Here is a 25,660-nt window from a genome sequence, read left to right on the forward strand (position 1 = left end):
TTTTGCAAACATTACAGTCATTTTAGAGTTTATATTTAAAAATATAAACTCTAAAATGACTGAAATGTTGGCATGGACTGCAACTTCTAAAATGACTGAATGCATTGACGAAATTTCTTACTATCCGAGTATTTTAAAAATGTTTAAATAAACAAAGTAATGTTAAAAACGAAAAAAAAAATATTTTTAGAAAATAAGTGTGATGCTTTTTTTTAAAAAATTTCCTGCCATTATGTTTTTTACTTATATTATAAGGTAATTTCTCCCTTCTTTCTGCATGCCTTCGTGGTGTAACGGTATTTGAGAGGCGCTGGTTTGACATTTTACTTGTATTCTGCTTCAAAGTAACCTAATGATTCTATAATACTGTTATATTATATATATTCTATAATATTATATATATTCTATAATATATATATTCTATAATATATATATTCTATAATATATATATTCTATAATATATATATATTCTATAATATATATATTCTATAATATTATATATATTCTATAATATATATATTCTATAATACTATATTTTTTTTAGATTTTAAAATCAGAAGTTATATTAACTGTCTGATAATTTCACACAACGCAATTTTCATGCTCATTTATTTTGCAGTGTATTTAAATATTTATATTGAGTTATCAGTTGTAAAGATAACAATAAATGTGTATGTGTGAGTAAGGTCAGGTTTATTATTTTCATTCTGTAATTTCGAAGTCAAACCAAAATTACGTTTGTTCATGTATAACGTTCGGTCAAAATATCGTATAAAGTATTTTAAGTCTAGAGATTATGCGTAAAAGGTTATGTGTGCCTAGAGATTATGTAACTTAAAAGGCTGAAACTTACTAATAAAAATTCATGAAAAATTGTAAGAAAAATTTATATTCATCGAAATTACCATGAATTTATTAAATAAAATAGATTAAATACTAAATCATGAAACGTTGTGATTCGAGTAAATAACGAAGATGTTTTCTGTTCTTAAAGCTGTATAAACATTTCAAGAATGTGCTTACTGTTGCCATGCTTACTTAAAGATCGAAAAGAGACCAATGTAAAGAGTGCACCACTAAAACTGAATTTCAAGAAATTCATACGAGTTCATGAATTTTACTGAATTTTTTCATTAAATTAGCTTAATTCAAAAGCTGCAACTCCTGCAAAAAGGGCATACTCAAAATGCAAGAGTGTTACAGGCTGCAACATAAGTGTTTAACCAGATGCTATTAAAATTAGTTTTGCCTTGGTATTTAATTACAGTTTGGATGACTATGAAGTTATTTTTTGATTTTAATAATGCTGGTATAAGGGCATTCTCCTCATCGAATTCCTCACTAAGATATGATTTCAAATAATGTTACAGTCTTCTGCATCTCTCCTGCTAATTAGCAGATTTTTTTTACCCAAAAATTTCAATTTGAAGCATATTTGCAATTTTGTTATTAAACCATTCGAATACTGATTCGTAATAGATATATCGTTGAAATAGTCTTGACTTTATAAAGTATTTTCTTCCTCCTTTCCGCTCCGAATTCCTTCGTGATGCAACTCGAAGCAAATTCGACTAGTATTCGGAAGGTTCGGAGTTCGAATCCCAGTGTGGGCATTCTAGGTTTCTTCACGTTCCTGATGCTGAAAAATTCTAAAAGACCCTACAGTTTCCTTAATCATAAATAACTCATATTAACGTTATTTTATAACAGATGCATTATTGTAACTGCAATACTATTGCCTTCTATTCGACTCATTTCAACCCTTCTGAGTTTGTAAAACTCCAAGCATTATATGGGCCCACCAGCGGCCGAGCGGTAAAGTCGCTGAGCACTGGTAGTTCGGTCCGTGGTTCGAATCCTGCGAAGGGTCCGACTGCATGGGTGTTTTCGTGGTTTTCTCCATGTGCAACGTGTATACGAGCCAGTTTCCCTTAGAAAGGCCTCCACGAAGGCATCCCTGCCCTTAGGCAGATAGCCCTAGTGTGCTTTGCCATAATAAAATACACAACTACTACACCACCACCAAGCATTATATGAATACGGAATGTAAATATACCATACGTACTCTTTTTTTACTGCTTAATTATACACTCAATATGTTTTTCATATTTTTATTCAAATTTATTTTTTATAGTTAAAATAGCAGAGAAATTTAATTCTATTTTAATTTGAATTTTGTGGAGAATATTTCATTGCTATTAAATTCATAAAATATTTTAGTATTTTAGTATAATAAAATACACCACTACTACACCACGACCAAGCATTATATGAATACGAAATGTAAATATACCTTACGTACTCTTTTTTTGCTGCTTAATTATACACTCAATATGTTTTTTATATTTTTATTCAAATTTATTTTTTATATTTAAAATAGCAGAGAAATTTAATTCTATTTTAATTTGAATTTTGTGGGGAATATTTCATTGCTATTAAATTCATAAAATATTTTAGTATTAATGTAGGTTAATTACTTTGGATTATAAGTTATCCATGTGCAGTTCTGATTTTGGTGTAAATATAAATTAATTAAGTGCGTATAACACTAGTTAGTTTCTGACACAATCCTAACAGGATGTGTCTTTTCAGCTGCTCAGTATTTGCGTTTGTTAAATAGATTATAGTAAAGAACATGAGAGGTCTCTACCTAATAAGAAGCAACGCCTTTACAGAATTTGATAAGGGAATTTGTCTCGTATCAAATTGTTCCGCGAAAGAGATAACCACTCGCTCAATACTTATTTCGCTGGACGCTATCATTTGGTGAATTGTTAATCGGCTAATATACACACATATATGTACTATATTTACGCATATAGAAGAATACAAAACTTTTATTTGAGAATTATGATTACATTAACTTCAACTTAACTGTATTTCAATATCTTTTGATAAATTTTTCATTTGTTTATATGTAAATAAAAAGTTGGAACAAGACTACGTAATACAACAATATTAAAGAGCTGTATACTAAAAATTATGTAACTTTTCACATTTGGTTGATTATCTCTAAAAAACATTTGTATGACATAGATTGATATAATACAAAAACATTACATTGTATCGATTCGATTGATATTGGATTGATATAATAAAAAGACATTTGATTGAGACAATAGAGGTAATACAAACATTAGACTAAATAAATAAATAAGTAAAAGTAAAATAAAAAAAAATGTGCCTTATAACAGTTATGGTACACATTCATGAACATGCGTAAGGCTCATCAACGAAGCAAGGTCTAAAACAAAAGTTACAAGATTGAAAAATGAAGAAGATTAATTAATAGAAGGTTACGGTTGCCTTTAACACGTAGAATGAACTCTCACAACTTGATTTCATGCTGGAAATGAGGCAGTCTTAGAGTCCCTGTGACAGTGGTTTTTACTCTTGCAGTTACCCTGTTTTCGGGTGTTGGGACTCTGGGAGGAAAAAGGCGAATTTTAGTTGCCTTCCCAAGAGCATCTTAGATATACCGAGCTTAGGTCTGAAGATCTGGATGGCCAATCCATTTGGTTAATATTCCCACTTTCTTTAAACTCATCCCCCAGGTTATTCCTATGTGAACGAATGTTGTCTTTAATAATAAAAAAAAAAAAAAAAAAAAAAAAAAAGGAAAAGGGATAACTTCAACACTGAAAAAACGAAAATAGAGCTGTAATATTTGGACCAAGCATCAGTGGGAAACCGTTTGCTTCACATATAATTCCTGATGGAACCTAATCACTGATTCTCGAAGTGCACGAGCGTTGTCGTCAATAAAAATGAACAAGGTCAACCGCAGCCTTGAACAGGCGAACGTAAGGCTCTAAGATCTCATCTGTTTGCAAGAAGACTTGCTATTTGCATCCCGCTCGTTTCTCTGCTTAAGTTAGCCCGTTTAGCATGGTGAAAAGAACATCAACTTTGGAGTAAGCATCAGTGGAAACAGTTCGCTTCACAAATGATTCCTGATTCAACCTAACCACTGATTCTTGAAGTGCATTAGCGTTGTCGTCAATAAAAATGAACAAGACCAACTGCGCCCTTGAAAAGACGAAGATCTCTAAATGAAGGCTTCTAAGATCTCGTCTATTTGCAAGAAGAAGTGTACAGAAGTCAACGAAGGACGGTGAAAAATTTCCATTGGGGACATTATTGAAGATATTAACTTCATAAACGAAATAAAGGTTGCCACAAATTAATGGTAACAGAGAAGAAAAAAACATCAAAGCTGACACTTAGTGATTGCATACCGTTTAATTCTGTTCATAAGGTATGCCGTTTAACATGGTGAAGGGTATATCAGCTTTGGACAAATCATCAGGGGAAAACCTTTCTCATCACAAATGATTCCTGATTCAACCTAATAACTGATTCTTGAAGCACCATCATCTTGAGCGAGCCAGGGATTCCTTACTTACTCTCCAGCAACTCAGAGAGAGGCCACTGCAACGCAAGTTTGGTAGATAACAAACATCACGTGTTTCAGACACGACATCTTCATGTTTCCGACAGAGGTTCTATGACTGTTGAGGTATAGAGAAGAGAACTTAGAACCATATGTTAACATTTTAGGAATGTAGTTGGCTCTCAGTACATTTTTATGGATAGTAATGCTGATCCAAGTAGAGCTAACCTGTTGCAAGATTTTTTAGAAAGTGAGAATATTAATCGAACGCATTGGAGAATCAAGTCTCCAGAACCTAATCCTATAGAACACACGTAGAATGTACTTGGGAGAAAAGCTGTAACTTGTCTTTCTCATCCCAGAACCTTCTAACACCTGAAAACTGTTTTGCTGAGTGGGAGCGACTGCCACGGCACAGTAGGTGGGGCAACTAGGGTGGGGCAAGGGGGACATCCGTCCCCGGGCGCAGCATCCAGGGGGCGGCAAATTGATGATATCCATTTCAGAATGAAATGTTTTCCATTCATGGAACACAGAAAGGGGCGCAAAATCTTTAGCTGTTCCCGGGCGCTGAAAACCTTAGCTACGCCTCTGCCACGGGAACACATAGACTGCCTCATTTGCAGTAGAGGTTAAAGGTAAAATTAAAAGGAATACCAGAGGGTCATAATAAATTACCGGGTATCGTTCCCACTTAAGTTGTGTTATTCCACGCCATAAAATCAGCTCCGCTATCTTCAGCAGACCATCATGCGCATCCCAGGCGAAGAGATTTTAGCATTTTGTGCACGCCCATTTACAATATGAAGTCACATAGTGAGAGCTATATTACTATTAGAAGGAGCGATTCTTTTATTGACCGATTTAAGCATACTTAATTTTAATCGATTTTCCAACCTCTGTTTTGCATCTATGAGTCTTACACTCGAACATGAGTGTGTTCTATGACCTGTTATAGACTTAAAGATTCTAAAGTCTGTCCGTCAGTTTTAGAGAGAATCGGCTAAATTTCTCTTAATTTTGAACATCATTAAAAATGTATCTCAAAATGTAATGTTTTTTATTGCATTTATGCATTTTATGAAATAAAATACTTTTCACTATATATTATGTTTCTCACTACATGCTGCAGAATAATCCATTGATACGTCAGTGATTTTTCACTACATGCTGTAGAAAAATAGTTGTGTTTTAGATTTTAAACATAAGACATTTAGAATGAAGACCGAAATTTTCAAAATTATTGTTTTAAAATTTAATATTGTCTTTGACACATTGCAAAATGAATAAGCGAAATAAGTTACCTTGGAAATAACTCTTTGTCCGAAGATAGCTAACACTCAGCCTGAGAATTGATAATTTGTCCAGTTTGGAAAGGACACTCTGTTCAAAAGGAAGGAGACTCGCCAAAGTGTCCAGCTCCGCGTTCAGCCTTTCACGATGCCTTTTACTGGGGTTTGACTTGGTTTGTCCATCTTTTGGTGGAACTCGAACACTAGGGAATAAAGCAAGATTAGCAAAATTATTTAAGGTCCTGAATCTAATATAATCACTAATGGCAAAAGAAATTACTTTTCTCTGTAATTTAAGGTACCCTCATTTATCATATCAATTTAAGATATCATTTATTCTATAATTTAAGGTATACTAAAAGCAGAATATCATTATTCAGAAAGACAGAACTTAACCATCATTTCCAGAGATTAATGAAATTCGTTGCTTCTAAAGATACCCAATGAAGTGTTATCATCACTTGGAGAAGAATTTTCAAACTCGGGGTTTGTAATATTTCTAGTAAGAGTATTCAAGTTTTAAAATACTGAACTAAAATATGAAATAAAATCCATATGCTACATGCATTGGAAGATGATGAACGATGAAACAATTTAATTAGACGTTTTATGTATTTTGAAGAATTAGTACCGGCTATAACTTTCAGCTTAAATCAACAACGAAAAATTAAATGTACTTAAATCACATTTTCTGTAAATTCAGATAAGAATAGTTTCGATCTGCGGGGTTTAGAAATCACAATATAAACAAAATTTTGATTTCAGAGATTGTCCTGCAAACGAGTACTCTTTATTCCTTACATCACTTTCGATAATATTTGCTTCGATACTGTTTTATATACAGAAGTCAACGATTGGGCGGTGAAAAGGTTTCATTGTGGACATTACTGAAGATATTAACTTCATAAGCTAAATAAAGGCTGCCCCAAATTAATGGCAACAGAAAAGGAAAAATATATAAAAGCGGACATTTAGTGATTTACTTTAACCTAGTGATAATTAGAATATAATAATATTTTTGACATAGTTTGGTGAATTTCAAACAAAATTCAGAATAAATTCTTTTACATATTGAATAGCACTTGAAACTTTCTTCGTGGGAACCTAAAATTCAGTACTGTAACTTATCATGTAAGGGGGGGTATAAATCAATTGCTTAACATTAGGCATATACAAAGTTATGAAATCATAAATTTATGGATGCTATTTGAAAACCAGGACCTAAGCCCTAAGCCAAAATAGACGCAGCTGTTATTTAAACCGGAAAGGTTAACCCTAAGCTAAAAAGGAACTGATGTTACCTCAAAACCAGAAGTTAGAAATATGCTTTTGATTCCATTTTTTTGTTTGCCTTGTTTAAGAACTTGTTTTAATGTCTTTAGTCATTCTACATTAGTGATTAGTAAGGTGGGTTTAAAAGCAGAACGTAACGTTAAATGTGTATTGATTATTTTTCCTCAAGTGGAATAATTATAAGAAATTTTAACAAATCTAAAATAATAAAAATCTAATTGATAATATCTGAATCTTAACAGCTGAAACTCAGTTGAATGCCTGAAAATGTCTGGGGTACTAGAAATAATATGAGTATTAGGAAATCTTGATAAAACTTAAAAGATATTTTATACGGTTTGCTATTCATTTTTACAGGATCCCGTGGATTCGAACCAATCAGCTTGGGTAAAATAATTTACTTCTGAAATGGAAGCGAGCACGTTTTGTTTTTTGAAACCCACTGACTTTAAGGGCAAATCACTTTTATTTGAAATCAGTGGAAAAAAGATAATGAATTTTGCCACGTAACTATTGGCATGAAACTAGTAAAGCAACTACTGCATTAGTCTGCATAGTCTTATAGAAATGCATCTGCTTTGTCTTATAGAAATGCATCTGCTTTGTCTTATAGAAATTCATCTACTTTGTCTTGTAGAAATGCATTTGCTTTGTCTTATAGAAATGCATCTGCTTTTTCTTATAGAAATGCATCTGCTTTATCTTATAGAAATGCTGCTGCATCTAGTCTTAAAAAATATCTTTAATCTAAGAGGCTCTGATTAGGGCAAAATTTATCTTGCTACTACATCTTATTATCTATTTGAAATAAGTAATCTATTAATGCCTCAGTTTACCAAGAGTAAAATATGTACAGACTGGAAGTTAAGAATTTGAATAGTGGTAAAAGGAAAATAACGTTAGAAATCGCTTTCTAGTGCGAAAACATAGATAATAATGAAACTGTAATTACATATTTAAGTGATGCTAATTAATGCATGTGCATATTCTTGGTATTCGTATCTATTTTCAATATTTTTCCTTGTCTGTTTTTATAAAGTGATACGCTATTCATTAATATTCATATTTGATTATTAAAAGTCTCATTTCTCAACAGTTCTGTATGGTAAATGAGTAGCGGGGAGCAATTTCTTTATTTAAAAAGCAAAATTAACTTTCAGGGAAGCTAATAAATTAAAATTTGAAATTATTTGAAATAACTGAAAAATACCAAACTTCGATCCCTTTAAATTAGTATTCAATGGTTACATGTAGTTCGTCAAAGTAGTTAACATTTTTGTAAAATAAATTTGAATTATTGTTTAATGACAGTTGAACAAATATGTTCCATTATCGAAATCAATGAAATCATACGCAATGATTCTAAGGTTATAGCATAGTTAAAATACCCTAAACAATCATTCTCTTTAGCTTTGACAAGGGTAATACTTGAGCTTATTTTAAATATGTATATGGTCCCTACACAGCCTTGGGAAAAAGAAATACGGAGTACCTCAGCTGATATGTGCTACAACTTTATAATGACAACTTTGGACGTTACCATGTGGTAATATTAAAGCTTACTCGAAACCGCAACCTTTTTATCCGTTTATTGCTTTTCTTTTTCTTTTCTTCGCCGCTTGTAAAGTGATGGATTGCCCACTTTTTGTGCTTGGTGCTGTGTAATCGTCTTGATATGGAAGGGTCAGCAATCGCATCACGAAAAAAAAAAAAAAAATTGCAACATTGACGCAGCATTGTTTGACGAGTGGTTCTGAGAAGGTACTTAGGTATCTTTGGATATTCGTTCAAAGAATGAAAGTCGCTAAATAACGCTGTTTTCGAGTAAAACGACTAAACATTCTATTCAGAACCAAATTCGGATTCTTGATCTAATAATATATGAACAGTATTTCAATTTATATCCATAGATTAGAATTTAAATATATAAGTAATAGAATTCCAGGGCTTCTCTTCCTAGAATCCCAACTATTCGGAATAAGTGGATCCACAACCTATCCGGATAATCAAAAAAATCCGTCTTTAAAAGCCGTCTTTAAAGCCTATTGCAGTGCAAGTCATTTTACGTAATGCAAATAATAATTATAGAAAGTGAGAGATAACGTAAATTTCCAAGAATACAAATTCACAAATTCACATACACACGAAAAAAAAAAAAAATTGCAGAACGAGAGACTAATAGGAAGAAACTAACTGCAATATCAATGAGATATCATTCACACGTTTGTTAAGTGTACTTATATTTTTAGAAAAGGAGTACTTGTTACTCATAAGCAATAGCTTAAAGAGCAAATAAATAAATAAAAATATGTAAGATATGCAATTATTTCCCATTAATGTTTATAAGTTACATATTTCCGAGTGCCTCAGGCTAATCTAAATGTAGTACATATTCATCTACAAGAAAATTAATTTAATAGCTTGAGCACGATTTGCAACTACATCGCTGGCCATTAATATGCTTACGGCATCAACGAAGTACTCAACAAACCTGAAATTTTCATGAAAATCAGAACAAGCTGAAACATGTAAATGCAATTTTTAATTTGGAAATCACATTTACGCCTTGCTTTTTCAGAATGAAGTTGTGTTATGTCTCGTTGTAAGAGGCAGGAACTCACGACAGCGCGTTTCAGAATTCATGCGTGGGAGAATCGTAGCCTTCCGGGATCGCGAGTAATCTTACTGCGCAGTTGCTTCTTGTATTAGTCGAAATCCAATAAATATTGCGAGAATTTGCAATCGACGGATTTAGAAGGGCCACATAGAGCGACGTGCGGAATCTCAATGGCCCGACTCACCAGTGCCTGAGATAACATCTTTTTGGGAATGTACAGCCACATCACTTACCATGGAGCAGAAAACTGGTCTTGTTGCACAGTACAGAGCACCTCACATACTGTGAGATCAGGTCTCCAGCATTATGGATTGTTAGTAATAGCTTCCTTTAATGCTACAGCCTTGGAATCAACGCTTGCAATGCTGTCTTTAATGATGCACATGGACGCTTCAATGACTTTTTTTGATGAAACTCGCTCTTGCATACAGCATCACGATAGCCATATCCATGTGTGGAATCACCGAGGGAAACAGAAGTTGGAAGATTCGTCGTCGTATCAGCCCAACACCTGTACTGATAGTACGGAATGCAACTGAAATTCGTCCATTCACTTCTTTTTTTTCCGCATATTTGCTACTTTGACCACCCATTGTTACATTACTGAGGTGTTAATGCTTGAGGCTGTGCGATATCTTCGGAGTCTTCGTCGCCCCGCTTTTCAACAGGATAGAGCGAGACGGTATGTTGCCTTTGCTGTTCTGCGTTTCCTTAAACACAAGGTGTTCGATTACCTCAGCTGGCTCTCCATATCTCTCGCCAACTGTCTGGTCAGTAGCTGCAGAGAGACTGGAACGCTAGCATCAACCAGTCAACATTGCAAATGAAGTGTAACATTCGAATCAGTGTGGATTACAATCCGTGCCCAACCATACAGTAGCTGCTATTGCTGCCAGAGCCGGATGTTCGGCTACTGCTTTCTGTATGCGTTGTATCTCAAAATTACATGAAATTTGTTTCATTTCATCCTTTTATTGTGTTCGTAAAATAAATACGATTATGCTAACTGCTTTCCTGCATTCACTAGTAATTCAATGGTCATTCTTAAATAATCTTTTCAAATTATTTAAGGAAAAATTAAAGCCACATAAGTAAGTTAAAAGAGTTAAATTTATCAAATCTAGACGAGTAAACATGTTGGATAACTGGAGTTCTACTTAGAAATCGGGTAGAAATATTACCAAATTTATTTACAGGAGTGTAAACAGTGCATTATAAAGATTGTAAAGTTTTAGGAACTCAAAATATTAGTCTAAAGCATATCAATAGGAGAGGAGCAGAGCAAGAATAGTAAATTAAATATCACAGAAGGGATATATTGTAACAGAATAAAAAAGATATGCACCATAGTCGGAATCAATGAAACATCTGTAAAATATTTCCACTTTTATAGGTTCGTGGATTGCTAACATTCTTAATATTTTGCATCGTGATCAAGAAATAGTAAAAGTATCAAATATCGCATCATAGAAAAGTACGTTTTTTAGTTTGTTTGTTAAAGTGAATTCCGAGAAAAAATATTTAGGGAATTAAAAATATTTAGAAACATATTAAAAAATAAAGTATTTCAAAATATCTGAATAGAGAAAAAATAATCATGAATAAAAGGAAAAAGAGAACTGTAAATGAATTTTTGTAAGCGAAAAGTCTTGTCTGAGTTAAGTTAATGCGTTTCACTTGTTTTCCTGATTACAGCAGGAAGTATGAATTTTGATTCACCTGGTTGATCAGCTAATTAAAACTTACCACGTAAATTAGGATCTTCGTTTCGTTTTCCTTAAAATACGGTATTTTTCTATTTTAACCAATATGCCAAATATATAACAGGTTAAAAATAATAATTAACTCATGGAAGCACATAAATGGCTATAATAAAACTGTCAATAAAAAAATGTATTCAAGATTGACTCCTACACACGAAATCGCATTTAAATTTTACGTATCATAATAGCAAAAATGTTTTTAAAACGTTAAAAACATCGACATCTTTTCGTTACAAAGCAGAGTAAAAAACTTCCAGTTTTGGAAGTATAAAAAAAAAGGATGAGGGTAATACGTGCTTTTCAAAGTATTTAGGGCATTTTTTGTGTAAATTAATAAAAATAAAACGAAAAATATTAACATTTTTGAACATTTATCAAAAACACTGCATTAAAAAATAACGCCCTATAAGAGATATGACATTCTTGCAACTTTTACAAATGACAGCTTGTATTAACAAGTATAAAATAGTTGCAACTATTCGAAATGAAGATGTCATTCTCATAGAATCACTAGTCCTTATTATAGGACAAGTACTGCTTTTAGTTTGCTTGATTGAAGTACATATCCATAGGTACCTGTAGAGTCCTTTAGGTTTTTTGTTTTTTTAAGCAGGAGATGTAAAAACGTGTAGTGCCTTCAGCAGGACTCGAACCTGGACCTCTCGAACACGCGTTGAGTGTGCTACCGTTACACCACGAAGGCATGCTGCAAGGAGGGAGAAAATACCTTATAGTACGACATAGTTTCTCTTGGAAAATCCTCCCCGAAGGCTTTCTTCTACTTAGGCAGAAAGCTTTCTTGTGCTTTGCTATATTTAACAAACCATATTAACCAGGTTGAGATATATATTTAGTTTTAAACGCAAAAGAAATTATTTCGCAATTACAAATTCTCTAAAGTCATTTGATAAATTAGTAAAATAATACGGTTAAAAATATATCACCTGCATACCAAATGAGGCTAGGAAATGAACAAATTTTGCAAAATTTTTACAATAACTGTAGTATTTTAGATATATTTTCGATACATATTATTCTCGGGTTTTTTTTGGGGGGGGGGCATTTAATATTACTTTTCGTGATCTTTTCAATTCAAAAAATGCTAATTTGCATCACGTGAATGTAAAACTGCTTCTGTACATCTGCATCTGACATGCATTGGAATAAATAAATATAGATTTTCCTAGAAAAGAATTTTTACGATTTTTCTCACGGTGGCTTATTTTCTTAGCATCCTCAGTTTAGCAGCATTAATTCTGAATATTGCGTGAACATAAGTATAATTTTTACGACTTTCATTTCGTTGCGTGTAAGTAATAAATAAATAGATTATTATTCAAAGCAGACTTTTTACGAATTTTGTACGAAAGAAAAGACCTAACGTTTAATTGCCTGTCTATAAATATTAACGCTGCCATCTAATAATTTATGGCTTCCATTTCGCAAGAATTATAGTAGACAAATATGAGATATTTTCTTACGTTTCCATTTTCTCTTCTTAATTTGATGGTCACATTTATTGCTTAATTTTTCATTCAGTTTCCTTAAGTAATTATAACAAGAAATGAAGGGGTAGTTTTTATTGCAAATGAAACTAGAATAGATAGATATTTATATCGGAAATATTGCGTTTAGTTTATAATCAATTGTATTCAATTCAGTGATTCAGAGATTTATAGTGGGATTTTACGAACAAAGCTTTCATGTGTATGTTTTTATTACTCTAGTGCAAAATAAAAGTAATCTGTTGAAACTTTCAGAATTTAAGACTTTGGATGAAGAGCAAATTATAGTCATCGCTTAATTCGATTAGACAGTTTTGAGGTTTCTGGTATTTATTTAAGTGCATATGTGTATCTCAACGTTGTAGATACGTACTGGTTTTGTCGAAAAATTCTCCACGGAAGAATTAGATTTTTAAAGATAACACATATAGAAGGAAAAATAAATTTTGAATTATACTGGTGTTCGAAACAATAAGTTTATCTACAAAGCTAATAAAACTTATGATATATTTAAGTAAATTATCAGCGGTTGATGAAAGAACATGGAGAGTTAATATGATGATATGGTTATCCCTAAGAAGTATAATATTATTCGATGACCTTCCAAACCGCTTAGGTTAATGCAATTTTATGGCAATAACATCTGTATCTCATATATGCCAGACAAACTGGAATACTTTGTTAGGCTGACTTTTATTTTCTATAAACGCCTTCAAAAACCTATTCATTCGAGTTAGAAGAGAAACACGCCAATATAAAATTTTAAATTAAGCAAAAGCAGCAAGCCTAGCTTGTCGTAAATTTTGGAAAAAGTTCTACGATTTCGTGGTGGTCAGACACGTTCCATTTCTTCAGGAAAGGAAAAAAAGGCTGATTCCCCCCCCCCAAATCAAAGTTATTGTTCTACCTAATTAATTTTATATTTGCAGTCATTTGAGACTGATAATACCGATTGAATTTATTCATAACAAAGAATTAAGTCTACCAGTTCCTTTAAATATTGCGAAATTGTGTTCATCTGTGCCTCATTTTTATGGGCAAATTTGTTCAGACATTAGTCTACGCCAACATATATATATCATTTCCCATACTCTAAATACTTGAGTATTGCGGAAGGAAAATGTAAAGAAATAAAACTAGATCGTGATTTATCTTTGAAAAAAAAATATGTCTACTATTTTTAAAAAAATTAACAAGCAACTCTGCGTTAATCGAATTCTTCCACATAAAGAATAAGTAAAAAGAAATGATTTATATTCTAACATAAAATTATTTTTCTTGAAAACTACTGGGATACAGTGAGCCCTTTTAATTGCTTGCTGCAAGCTTAACAGAAGATGGCTAATTATGATTGCTGTCTAGCAGGTAGGCACGTATAAGTGTCATCCACAACAATAAGGCTTTTTATTGATTTTTCTAATGCATCTTTTTCGTTATAATTGTGCCCATAAAATTTCATGGAATTTAACAGTTGAACAAATTAAATGATTTCTAAATTATGGTTTGCCATCTTATCGTCGTTTATATCAATTCACTCTTTAAAATAATCCATATATCTTTATGTCACGATAGCCTTGACTGTCACTGAGTCTGCATAAAATAAGCATAAAACGCAAGTGAATTTACCCTTTTTTTTAATCACGTTTATGAGTTGTATATTTAAGACCAGGTGTAATAGCCGTGAATGCAGTTTCTTCTACTGCGTTGCAATATTCGCATGTTAATTAAGATTCTTCATTTTTTGCGTATACTGCGAGTTATGCATCTTTTTAGAAAATTTTGGCCCTTTTATGTTAATTAATCAGGAAATTGTTTTAACTAAGTCTTTCATCTGAAAAGGTAAAGTCTGAAATTATTTTTATTATCCAAATCGGGTGATTAAATATTTAAACTAGAACGACGAGTGGTTGAAAGCGTGATGTGGTGAAATGCAAGTCTGCTTAGGTGATCATGTATTAGTATTGTTACGAATTTGGAACATATATAAATAATTTTAGTGAAATTATATGTGGAATTCTAGAATTTTTTGTGTAATGCAACATGAAATGCTTGAAAGAGACGAAGCTCTGCCGGAAAAATAAGAATAGAGGGGCAAAGCTATTTAACATTCAGTATCTCGTTATCTCGCTAAATTGGCAGGGTGTTACCATTATCGACTAATTTTCGTTGCCAAATTTGGCTAGAAATCGTCAAAAGTCGCCAAAATTTGCGATCATTTGGCGACATTTTGTCTGGTTCCTGAATCCAAATTGAATAACTGTAATTGAACTCTATGTGTAACTGTAACCGTATCCAGTCCTCATACGCCTTCCAATAATTTCAAGCAGTGGAAGGTGCTAGAGATTTCTTGGCATCCGGGGGGGGAACTATGTAAGTCCAGAGAGAGCATCGGCTCTCAGCTTTTCTGAGTTGTTTATTTCAGCGTGAGTTCGGAGTATTGAGAGATCTCCGTAGGAGCTTCTCCTTATTTTTAGATGTGTTTAACGTTCTTAGTAGTTTGAAATGTCACTACTGATTGTGCTGTGTGATACTGTAAAGAGCTTTCCCAGTATTTTTGTGGAAAGTTCTAGAACTGAACTCCACTAAGGATTAAATGTTTCTTAATGGTAAAATAAATTTTATCAAGCTACTATCGTTTCTCTGTGCATTCAATCTGTTACGAACCCGTATGTATGTTCTGTTGTATAGTATGTATGTTCTGTTGTATGGTTCTGTTATATAGTATGTATGGTATGTATGTTCTGTTGTATCATCACCTGGAAAAGAATTTTCAAAGAAGTCCTCTGAAACAGATAGAGACAAGTGGTAAACTATAAAAATGCGATCATCACGTCCGACTTGTGAACAGTTACTTTATAAAATAGAACGAAAGTCCATTTTGGGGGTGAGGGAAAGGGAAATATTTAAATCAAATTAGAATAATTTTATCTTTTTACTATTTGTAATATCAAAATTAAGCTACTTATTAGAATAAATGAGGATACCTACGTATTATCTCAAACACATTAGTAGGAGTTGTCGAATTTTCAGAATGTGCCAAACATTGGCAACCATGAGCGTAACCTTTCTTCAGGCATCTATGCTGATAACAATCCTTCAATCGAGCAGCGCCCGCATTTCGTGCGTGTTTTTTGTTGTTTTCCAAATTCCAATAATTTTCATGGCCAAATGGTGACATTTTTAGTCTTGAACTCAATTTAAAAATATGCGCTTGTGAAATTTGCCAGCAATGAAAGAAGCTGCAGTAACATACCTACAGAAATGAGGTATTTTGTTCTAAAATCCTAAAGAAAACAAGGATGAGAAGCGTTTCGCAAATAAACGGTGTGCAATGCCGAGGCAGTGCACAATGCCGATTTTGTGCAATTCGCTGGTATTTTTTTAAGCGAAAACAAGTCGCTGTTTACATGTGGAGAAAATTAGCGTAAAAATTTCCGAAGATATTTTGTGAAGAATGTTTTTTAATGTATTATAATCCTTATTTAATAATTCAAATTTGTATTTTAAATTGCTAAAATGTGCTTTCATTTAATATAACTGATAATGTATTTCCGAGTTATGATAAATATTCAATGGCTTGAAAATAATTTTTTTAAAAAGTCACGAAAATCGCCAGCCTTACGCCCGGTAAGTAATTTTTACCTTTCACTCTAAAGAAAAAAATCTCACAAATTGCGCCGAGGTGTTTGCGTTAATACGTAAGTACCCAACCAAGTTGTTCAAAAAATTCGAAAAATAAGTAATTTAACACTGTTGAACATGAAAATGTTCCGACGCGAACTGAAGTCAGTTTTATGTTGTAAAAAGCCTGATTTTCCGCTTTTTCAATTCTAAATATATTAAATGACTTCTGTGTTCTTGACTGCAGAAGAAGAATTTGCGGAATGAAATTTCTCGTCCGAATTTCGGAATTTAAACACAACAGATCTGAAATTTTAAATCAAAATTATAAATAAAAGATATCAAAGTTAATAAATCACAATGTAGGAATTTTTACAGAAATATCATTCCAATACTATAACTACTAAACAATACATTCGTGGCTTATTAGGAATTTTGTTTGATTTCAACTAACGGATTATATTTTATACTATAGCGTAACTTGGCATGAGACAAAAAATTACTTGAGTGCAATGAATTCATCCCTTATTTTTGCCTATTTACAATTCTTTTTTATTTTATAGTTAATGGCGTTATTTCTATTCCAAGGTCTTTCTCATTCCGAGGTTATTCTCCCGGTTCTTCATTCGTTCAAATACAAATGTCGTGTTTATTTAGTGGTGTCATTGGAATATTATTTACTGGTCGTACACCTTTCATAAAGCTGTTTGTCTTTTCGCAAATATACGATGCAGCGCTCCCAACCAGACATTTTTCGAGGCCGTCTTTTCTCGTCAGACAAACCACAGCACTAACTTCAAGAGATACGTTGACCGGTCTTAAAAAAGTTAATGTACAGTACGACCACTATTATCTATAGATCATTACGGATTTCAGATAATATTTTCCCTCGGATAACTGATTATCACATTTAAAAAATCTGATGTGGATACCATATGACTTCCTTATACGACCTGTTAAATTATACACATTTTTTTGCTGGACTTCATTTAACCTTATTTCCTCGAAATATTCTATCTAAAAGCCATCTGACCGACAAGGTTGTATACATACGGCCTAGAAAATTTCTTGTGATGTCTGCAAGGACGTATACATAGGTGTATCTTAAAATATGTCCAAGAAATTAAGGTAATATATTAAAAGTAATAAATCCAGGTATGAATTTTCTGGGGCAATTTGACATTAAAATCAAGGAATAAACCTTTCTCACAGTAGTTATGAGAAATTTGTGATTTCTGAGCGAAAACCCGGGCCTGTCAGAGGGTAATTAACCAATTCCTCAAAGCAAGTTTTGAAAATGAAATCAAAAATTGCAAATTTTGAAATGAAATATCCCGCTCAGTTTTAATTATCTCGGATAGTTTTTTGTCCTACGGTAAATACCTTTTAAGTTATAAACTACTTTTACTTTTTCATAACGAGTATATATGTGTGTGATGTACCATCTTTTGTCCGGAATAAATAGAATGCTGTAAATGTAGTCGTAGCTTAAATTATCAGACGGATAAGTTTAAAAAACAGGATCCATTTATTATTGGTCAAGAGAAATAGCAGTTACAAAATCATATTTCCGGAGTAAATAAAAAAGAATTACTAATAACTTTTTGTATGAAGTTTACTGCATCGTTATATTTAAGAAAAAGCTCCGATATTCTTTTGCGAGTCCTTTTATAGCCTCTGGAAAGGCGGAGCTTCCAAGAAAAGACGTCAGCCAATCCAGTTCGCTTTAAATATTTCCAGAACAATCTATAACTGTACGTCTACAAAAGGCGGGAAAAACAACTTGACTACGGGCTGCGGATTTTATTCCACGTACTTTCAAATAAGAGACCGTCGCTATTAAAAAAGAAAAGAACATACAGTTAGAATTTTAAGTGTATTCTTGACTATGGAATTTTATTATTACAAATATATATATATATATATTGTTCTAATTAATTACCCCCTGACGAGCGTAATTGAAACATTAAACAATGACTAATTAATTTACAGTTTGCTTTTCATTTTTTTTTTTTTGCAATTAAATGTTTATTTTTAAAATTGTTTTAAAGATAAAATTGACTAACACTTTGCGTTCATTGTTAAAAATGTGTTTACTAATTTTCTCAAAAATCAGTACTTTTCATGCAATAGCTTAATCATTAATTTAATCACTGTTCATCATTCATAGTTTTAGTTCCAGGATAGAATAATCTTTTTATAGTTAAAAAACTATTTTGTAAAATTAATAAATTTTCGATCTAAGCTGCTTAAGCGCTTCAATTTATTACTTTATGTCCTAATTCTTTTACAATAGTTGTTAATTTATATATATATATATATGTTTAGCACTGCCGGTTGTAATAAAAAAGAAGGTGCACAGCTAGATGTTATAACAGTCCCATATACACAATTTCAACGTTCGACAGTTAATCATTTCTGAGTTATGGAGTTATGTGAAATATGACATAGGCATGCATGCATGCATATGTACGTAAAGACGTCAGGAAAAATTTTCATAAATCCCTTTTAAATCAATTTTACAACTCTTTCTGGAAAAAACATTAGGCTACAAATACTGGGTCACATACATTTTTGAAAGAAATTCAGTTGAGATAAATAAAATCAAACTCAAAAAGCATTTACATCAATAAACATAATTAAAGTACACAATCTGGGTGAAAACAATGTTTTAAAATAACTATTTGAAGAACTATAATTTAATATCGCAACTCGAATAATTAAAATAGAATTCTTCAAAAAGAAAAAAATATGTATAAAAATAACAACTGCGATTTAAAAGTATATAAAATAAAAAAAAAAAATTCAAAGAAGAAACGAGGCATTTTTTCTGCATGCTCAGAATGAAAGAGAAAGGAAAAGGTTAACACAAACTGAGAAGTTCGCCAAGTGAATTATTATTCGCTGAAAATGAAAAAAGCGGGCCAATCTATATTTTCGAATTACTCTGTACTTTTCTCCTTGAATATCACAAAATTTGGTTTTTAGGCATAATATGAATCATAGAATTCAAATACAGAACAAAATCGGCATGACATTTCAGAAAATGCCCGAGTTTGTGTCAAAATATGTATATTAGAATAAGCCTATATATAAATTTAATATATATCCTAAGTCGCATTTTGAAGATAAGAAAAACGCAAGTTGAGTTTCGCCAAATGGAGAAATAGAATAGTCTCATTTTGCTTAGTCGGTATGCCTATTAATTTATTAGCAAATTACTAGTGTACCTGGCCCTAAATTGATAATTAGGTGTGTCTATCCCTAAATCCTATAACTTGATAATAAATTTCACTGAAATTTGAAAGTGCTTCACTTTTGATAACATAAAACTGTTTTGTTCTTTTAATAAGCGTGTATATTAAATTAAATAAGTAAATAAATATTTTATATATATTTTTAGGATTTCTAAACCTAAACTGTCTACCTATCTTTCTTTTCATAACAGCTATTTAAAATTTTCAATTCAGCGGTATCTTTAATTTGGTCTATTACTCATTAAATTTGAGTGTATTAGCCTGTTTTGTGAATTATCTGTAAATCTCAAAGCAAAGTGTTCTCTCTTTTATGTAATTAATAAAAAAAGAAAAAGGAAACAAAGAATTTTGCTGTCTTCCCAGGTGGATCTTTGTTGTAGTCAGCGTAACCATTCGAATCTTTGTCGTAACAAAGAGAACATAAAAAATTGCAGCATTGTGTATTAATGATTATTGTGGTGCTACTGAAACATACTTTTCAGTTGAAAATCACACACTTTACTGTAAAAAGCAATTAAAGTTATATGAAAAGTATTGGTAGTTAATTAAAAGTATTAACTTTTTTAATTTTTATAAAAATGAAAAATAGCAAAGGCCTCTATGCCTTTTCTATTTTTAAACTTCTAGTCAAAACTCTAAAATATCAATAAAAAGAAAAAAAATCAAAATTCGGCCTCACACGATGACAGCTGAGAAAATATTATCCGTTGGCGACAACAAGTTTAATGATTTTCAAAAAATCTTAATGCCTTCCTTTTTACCAAAATAGATCTCTTCAAGCACTACGCTTTACCTTTCTGTGATTTATTGAAGGTAGCTTCCACCTAACTTTCTTTACCCTGGAGATTCCCGCTGTTCTTCACGTGAATCCCAAGAACGCACAAAGCTGTGATATTTAAGGCTTTTGTTTAACGATGCAAATATGTTTGAGGACAAAAAAAAAAAAAAAAAAAAAAAAAATGTCAGAACGCCCACCAGTTGTTGAAGTTTTTTTCACTCTTAACTACTTATCTATTATTGCTCTCAAATGGGAACATTAACAGGTAAATGATCCCAAGTATTCCCAAATGGGAACAATAACAGATAAATGGTTCCCAAGTATTCCGAAATGGAAACATTTATGAAAATTTACTTAAGGATTCCAAATTTTAAATAATAACTTATTTCTTTCACGTAAAACTGATTTTGTTTTTTAAATAATTTGCTTTAAAGAAACAAAAATAGTTTATGACTGCGTTGTAAATAAATCTTTCATAACACTCTTATTTATTTTAATTTTATGATACGGAAACACGGATGATTAAAAATAATAAAATTGGAAGTTCACGATAATTATTTAGTAGTTATTGAATGATATTGCAGTCATTAGACTCGTTTGATAATGAAGGAGCATAATATATGAAGTCTTTAGTAAAATTTAGAATCGTTTTAAAAAATTTGCTTTCTTTGTAAAAATTCTGTATAAACTTTGCGTTCATTCACGCAAAGCAAAACGCTATAAATTTAGTATTACGAAGTGATAATTTAAAAATTGTTTATTATTCATTAATTATATTTTTATTTTTTATTTTGATTTTTTTAACTTCAGCATTATCAGCAATCAGCAAATATGTTAGCAAAATGTATTAATTATAAGCGTTACAGAAATGAAAAGATGTAAAGATGTTTATTTCTAAAGCAATGATTGATTCTTTATACTCCGATTGATGGTTTAACTAGAAAAGAAGAGCTAATTTAAAGATTTTATTTAATAAACTATTGGTCAAGGTCAGAAAAAAAGATGATAATAGATTAAGTTATGTAACTCGTACATAAATTTTAAGGTTCCTTCGAAATTCTAATTAAAATTGTATTATCATCTCAACAATAAATTCGAAAATATTTGAAAACATTTATTGCTGAAAGTATATCAGACATATTCATCCACCTACGTTTAAGATGGAATAATACGCTCGTGTGCAAAATTAGAGAATTTGCAAATTACTTCCACTTTTACAAAAAATATTAAACCAAAGGTTATTATAAACCAAAGGCAAATTATGCCTCAGAGAAATTATGCAAATACTCAGAGTCGAATACGTAAGCGCATACGAGCGTGTCTGAGGAGCTTTGATTGTGGACGGGATTATAAGCTTATGATGGGTTTTCGGCGATTTGTGTGGTTGTACGTCTTTACGACATTCGCCCTGTTTCAAGCAAGATTTGGGTAATTTTATAAGTTATATAAAATGAGTAATCACGAACGTATGGATGACGGAATGAGATTGAAGAACTGTCAGTAGAATGGAGACAGAACAATCACTAGCGCAGGTAGCTACAGAGCTCAGTGTAACGCCCCGGTGTTATCTGCAGTTTGTGGAAACAGGTTCAGGACACTGAATCTATATCGAGAAGACCTGAACAAGGTTGATCAATATCTACAATGATGAATAAGGATAGTTATTTGGCCCTTTCAGAATGGTGAGAGAGGACGGCTACAGCTTCAGAGCTCTTATGTGAGTTCTATGCTACTAATGGAACAAGAGTTTCACGGTCAGCAATTGCCTGAAGGTTTCATGAGATAGAATTGAATGCCAGAAGACCCGCTGTTTGTGTCCCGCTCATTGCAGCACACAAGACAGCGAATTTAGCACGGTGCAGACAACATGTTCCTTAGAACAAACTTCAGTGGAGCACCATGTTCTTTACAGATGAATCGAGATTCAACCTGGTGCACTTGTATCTGGAGAGATTCTTGAACACAATACCATATCCCTCCGTCCCGAGAGAAAAATAAGATGGTGGTAGAGGTGTAATGGTTTGGGCAGGTATTATGATGATAGGCCGCACACTCCTCCATGTGCTTGATAAAGGTTCCCTGAGTGCTATGAGGTACAGAGAGGCGATCTTAGAGTCTTATGTTTGACTCTTCAGGGCCACAGTTTATTCTAGATACTTCTAAACGAACGACAACGCTCGTCCACGAAGGGCTCAGTTGGTCGACGATCGCATGGAAAATGAAGATATTCGTCACATTGTTTGGTCAGCCAGATCTCTTACCCTTAGCCCTATATATCATGACTGGGACATTTTTGGGAGGGCTGTTTCATCATGCCATCCGAGAATTATCCTGGAGTTGAGCACTGCCATGCTGCAGGAGTGGGATCGACTGTCATAGGTACTCATCAACTGCCTTTTATCCAGTATGCCGTCATACTGCATGACTTGCCTAGTTATGAGAGGGAACCATACCCCATAATAAACTCATTTTGAGTTCGATATCACCCCGTAGAGTTTGGACATCTCTGCACTATGAGCTTTGTAAGATTCTCACTAGATTATTTCTCAGTTACTGTAGAAAATGAAGAATCTTAAGAACTAGTTAGCGAATAATCGCTTAAGTTCGTGTAACAAGAAACAACAAGATGGGAGGGTAACTAACCCTTTATTATTCCAATAAGATTTAACAAAAATCCGTCTTGAAGTGTACAATCAAAGCCGACACTTGGGCTTGAACTTAAGAGACTAAAAATTTAAACTAAATCTAAGATTAACTAAAGAGATATAGCCGAAGCTATCAAGATTCTAATCGAGTTGGGCCCCTTAACTGTATTGGACTACGAAGCTTATCAAGGGCCTGAGTACGGCCGAGCGTAATAACAGCTTTGAGAGAGAGAGTAGCCAAAAGGCAGACGCGCGTAAATCAGAAACTCTGATTCTCTCTCACTCTGCAAGTAGACTTCGCGGTTTAAATATCGCTCCTCCTCATTAAGTATTCAGAAAGATTCCAAAACTACATTCTGCCGGAAGTAGTAAGTTGAAGTTAAGAATCTGACAGGAAAGGAACTTTAACTTAAAATTTAACTGTTAATAAAATTAACATAATCCTTACGTCACTGATAATCATGCCTACGTAAAATTACCGATTACTGATAATCATACCTACGTAAAATTACTTTTGAATGGTACATCTCTTTCTGTGTTATAAATATATATTCATAGCAAATTTCATTAAAATCTGTCCATTAGTTTTTCAGAAATTTGATATGATGTATACCCTGATTTTCCAAGTAACTTTGACACTATTATTTATAACACTGAATTAAGGACTGCATTTCTGTGCAACATGCCGCAACAGTTTTATTTTAAACAAACAAGCTAACAGAAAAAGACAAAAGAGGAAAACTGAGATAGTAAAACTGAAACTTAAGTTTTAAAAAAGTTAAATACCAACTGATTGATGATTATGTTAGCTGTTAGATTTCTTTTCTCTAAATTAATATTTTGGCATTTTTTCAGTTTTAGATCAGAAAGCTTTGATTGGTACACAAAAAGCAAATTTACACAGTACCTTGACCCTTGACTATAAATCTTAATAAACTGTCAATTAATGCATCGAATTTCAGAAAGCCGTTACTTACAATTTCAGTTAATTTAGAAAATTTTTAACAATTAAAAAAACTTTAAAAATTGGAATTTCATTAGTTGATTTTGCTAAAAATATCATTTTATTACTTAAGCTTGTAAAAAAGTACTCATTTTAATTTATTTCTTATGTAATTTCCGGAAACTGGTGCTCCTGTATTAGCGCAAACACCTGGTATAGTTTGATGATCATTTACAGAAGGAAAGGAACGATGTTTTATAACTGCGAAAGGCTTTTATTACATAGATGCATATTACTTCATTCATATTTTACATTTGAATTAGGTATTTACGTCGAAAATCAATAAATAAACCTACTTATAAACGACTTTTTTTATTTTTTGGAGAAGTTTTATCGCAGTTCTTTCGGCTGCAGTCTCACAAGTATGTATTTATATAAAAACCGCTGGAACATGGAACACCACAAAAAGAACACTTACGAAAATAGCGATTTTCCTCATTAAAACTGAAAAATTGTTATGTGCATGGCTGCCAGATTTGAGCGCAGTCTGAGAACTTGACGACTTCAACTAAGGTGCTACTTCTAATAAGGTATTGCGTTAATACGTAAGTACCTCCAAATTTTTTATACGTTAAGAGGCAAATATATTTAGAATGAAATGGCATTCGTTTCTGCATAAAAGCCGATTCGTGTATAAACCGAGAAGTAACATAATTTACACAGGGCGGATAATAGCGTTGATGGGAAGACGGAGGACTTGCCTGTAGCAGGGACAGACTTGCGATAATCGCTACAAAACTCTTTTTTAATTTATATTTAAGCCAAAATACCAGCCGCAAAACAATTTCTAAAACTTCTCGGCTTGTACACAGAAATAAAGGGCAATTCTGCTGTTTAGATTGAGATTTTATGAAATTTAAGAGAATATTGCCAATGTAAAATTGAATTTTTGACAAACAGCGGCCTTAACCTGGTTTAGATTTTGATTAAAACTCTGTAAATTTAGAGAGCAAAAATTTTTTGCTCTCGATTAAAATCTACTCCAAACGAAGGTTATTTTTTGCCTAATATTCAATCAAATATTATACTTCAAATTACGGCCATTTTACTGCATATTTTATCACTATTATGGATTCTAAAAATGTAAATAATGAGCTTAAGTTTCTTTTAATTCGTATTTTAATTCCCATTTTGACCAATCTTACAAAATACTTATTCTAATGCATTTTCTATAAACAGAGGGAAACTTTAATATACAAAATTGTAATTAACTATCTGTAAATTTAAATATAGGTTCTAAAAGAGCATATTAATACTTAATAAATTTATTAAAGAAGAAGTCTTTCACCGCCGCAAAATAATGGTAATCAATGTAGAAAGAATTTGAAACTTTAAATCGGAGGTATATTTTCTCATAAAGGCTTGTATAAATTCTAATTGCTTTTACTTGCACGAAAACGATGCCACAGTGCATCATTACAATAAATCATAGCCAGGTATTATACGAGCCCTCGCTTATGATGCTTAATTGTTTTCAATCTGAATTCCTGACA

At 32.3% G+C, this 25,660-nt stretch overlaps 1 protein-coding gene across 2 annotated transcripts in view; it reads right to left on the reverse strand.

Moving 5' to 3' along the window:
- LOC118196297 (uncharacterized) overlaps positions 1-25,660 on the reverse strand; it is a 252,746-nt gene that overhangs the window by 173,331 nt on the left and 53,755 nt on the right. For both annotated transcript variants that reach the window (XM_085810002.1, XM_085810003.1), the window contains exon 2: positions 5,698-5,888. In XM_085810002.1, coding sequence (XP_085666128.1) covers positions 5,698-5,888 — 191 coding nt within the window. The remainder of the gene's footprint in view (positions 1-5,697; positions 5,889-25,660) is intronic.

The sequence above is a fragment of the Stegodyphus dumicola genome, chromosome X2 (assembly GCF_044657685.1).
Source record: "Stegodyphus dumicola isolate Sdum_Otavi_A_Nest chromosome X2, ASM4465768v1".
Taxonomy (NCBI): Eukaryota; Metazoa; Arthropoda; class Arachnida; order Araneae; family Eresidae; genus Stegodyphus; species Stegodyphus dumicola.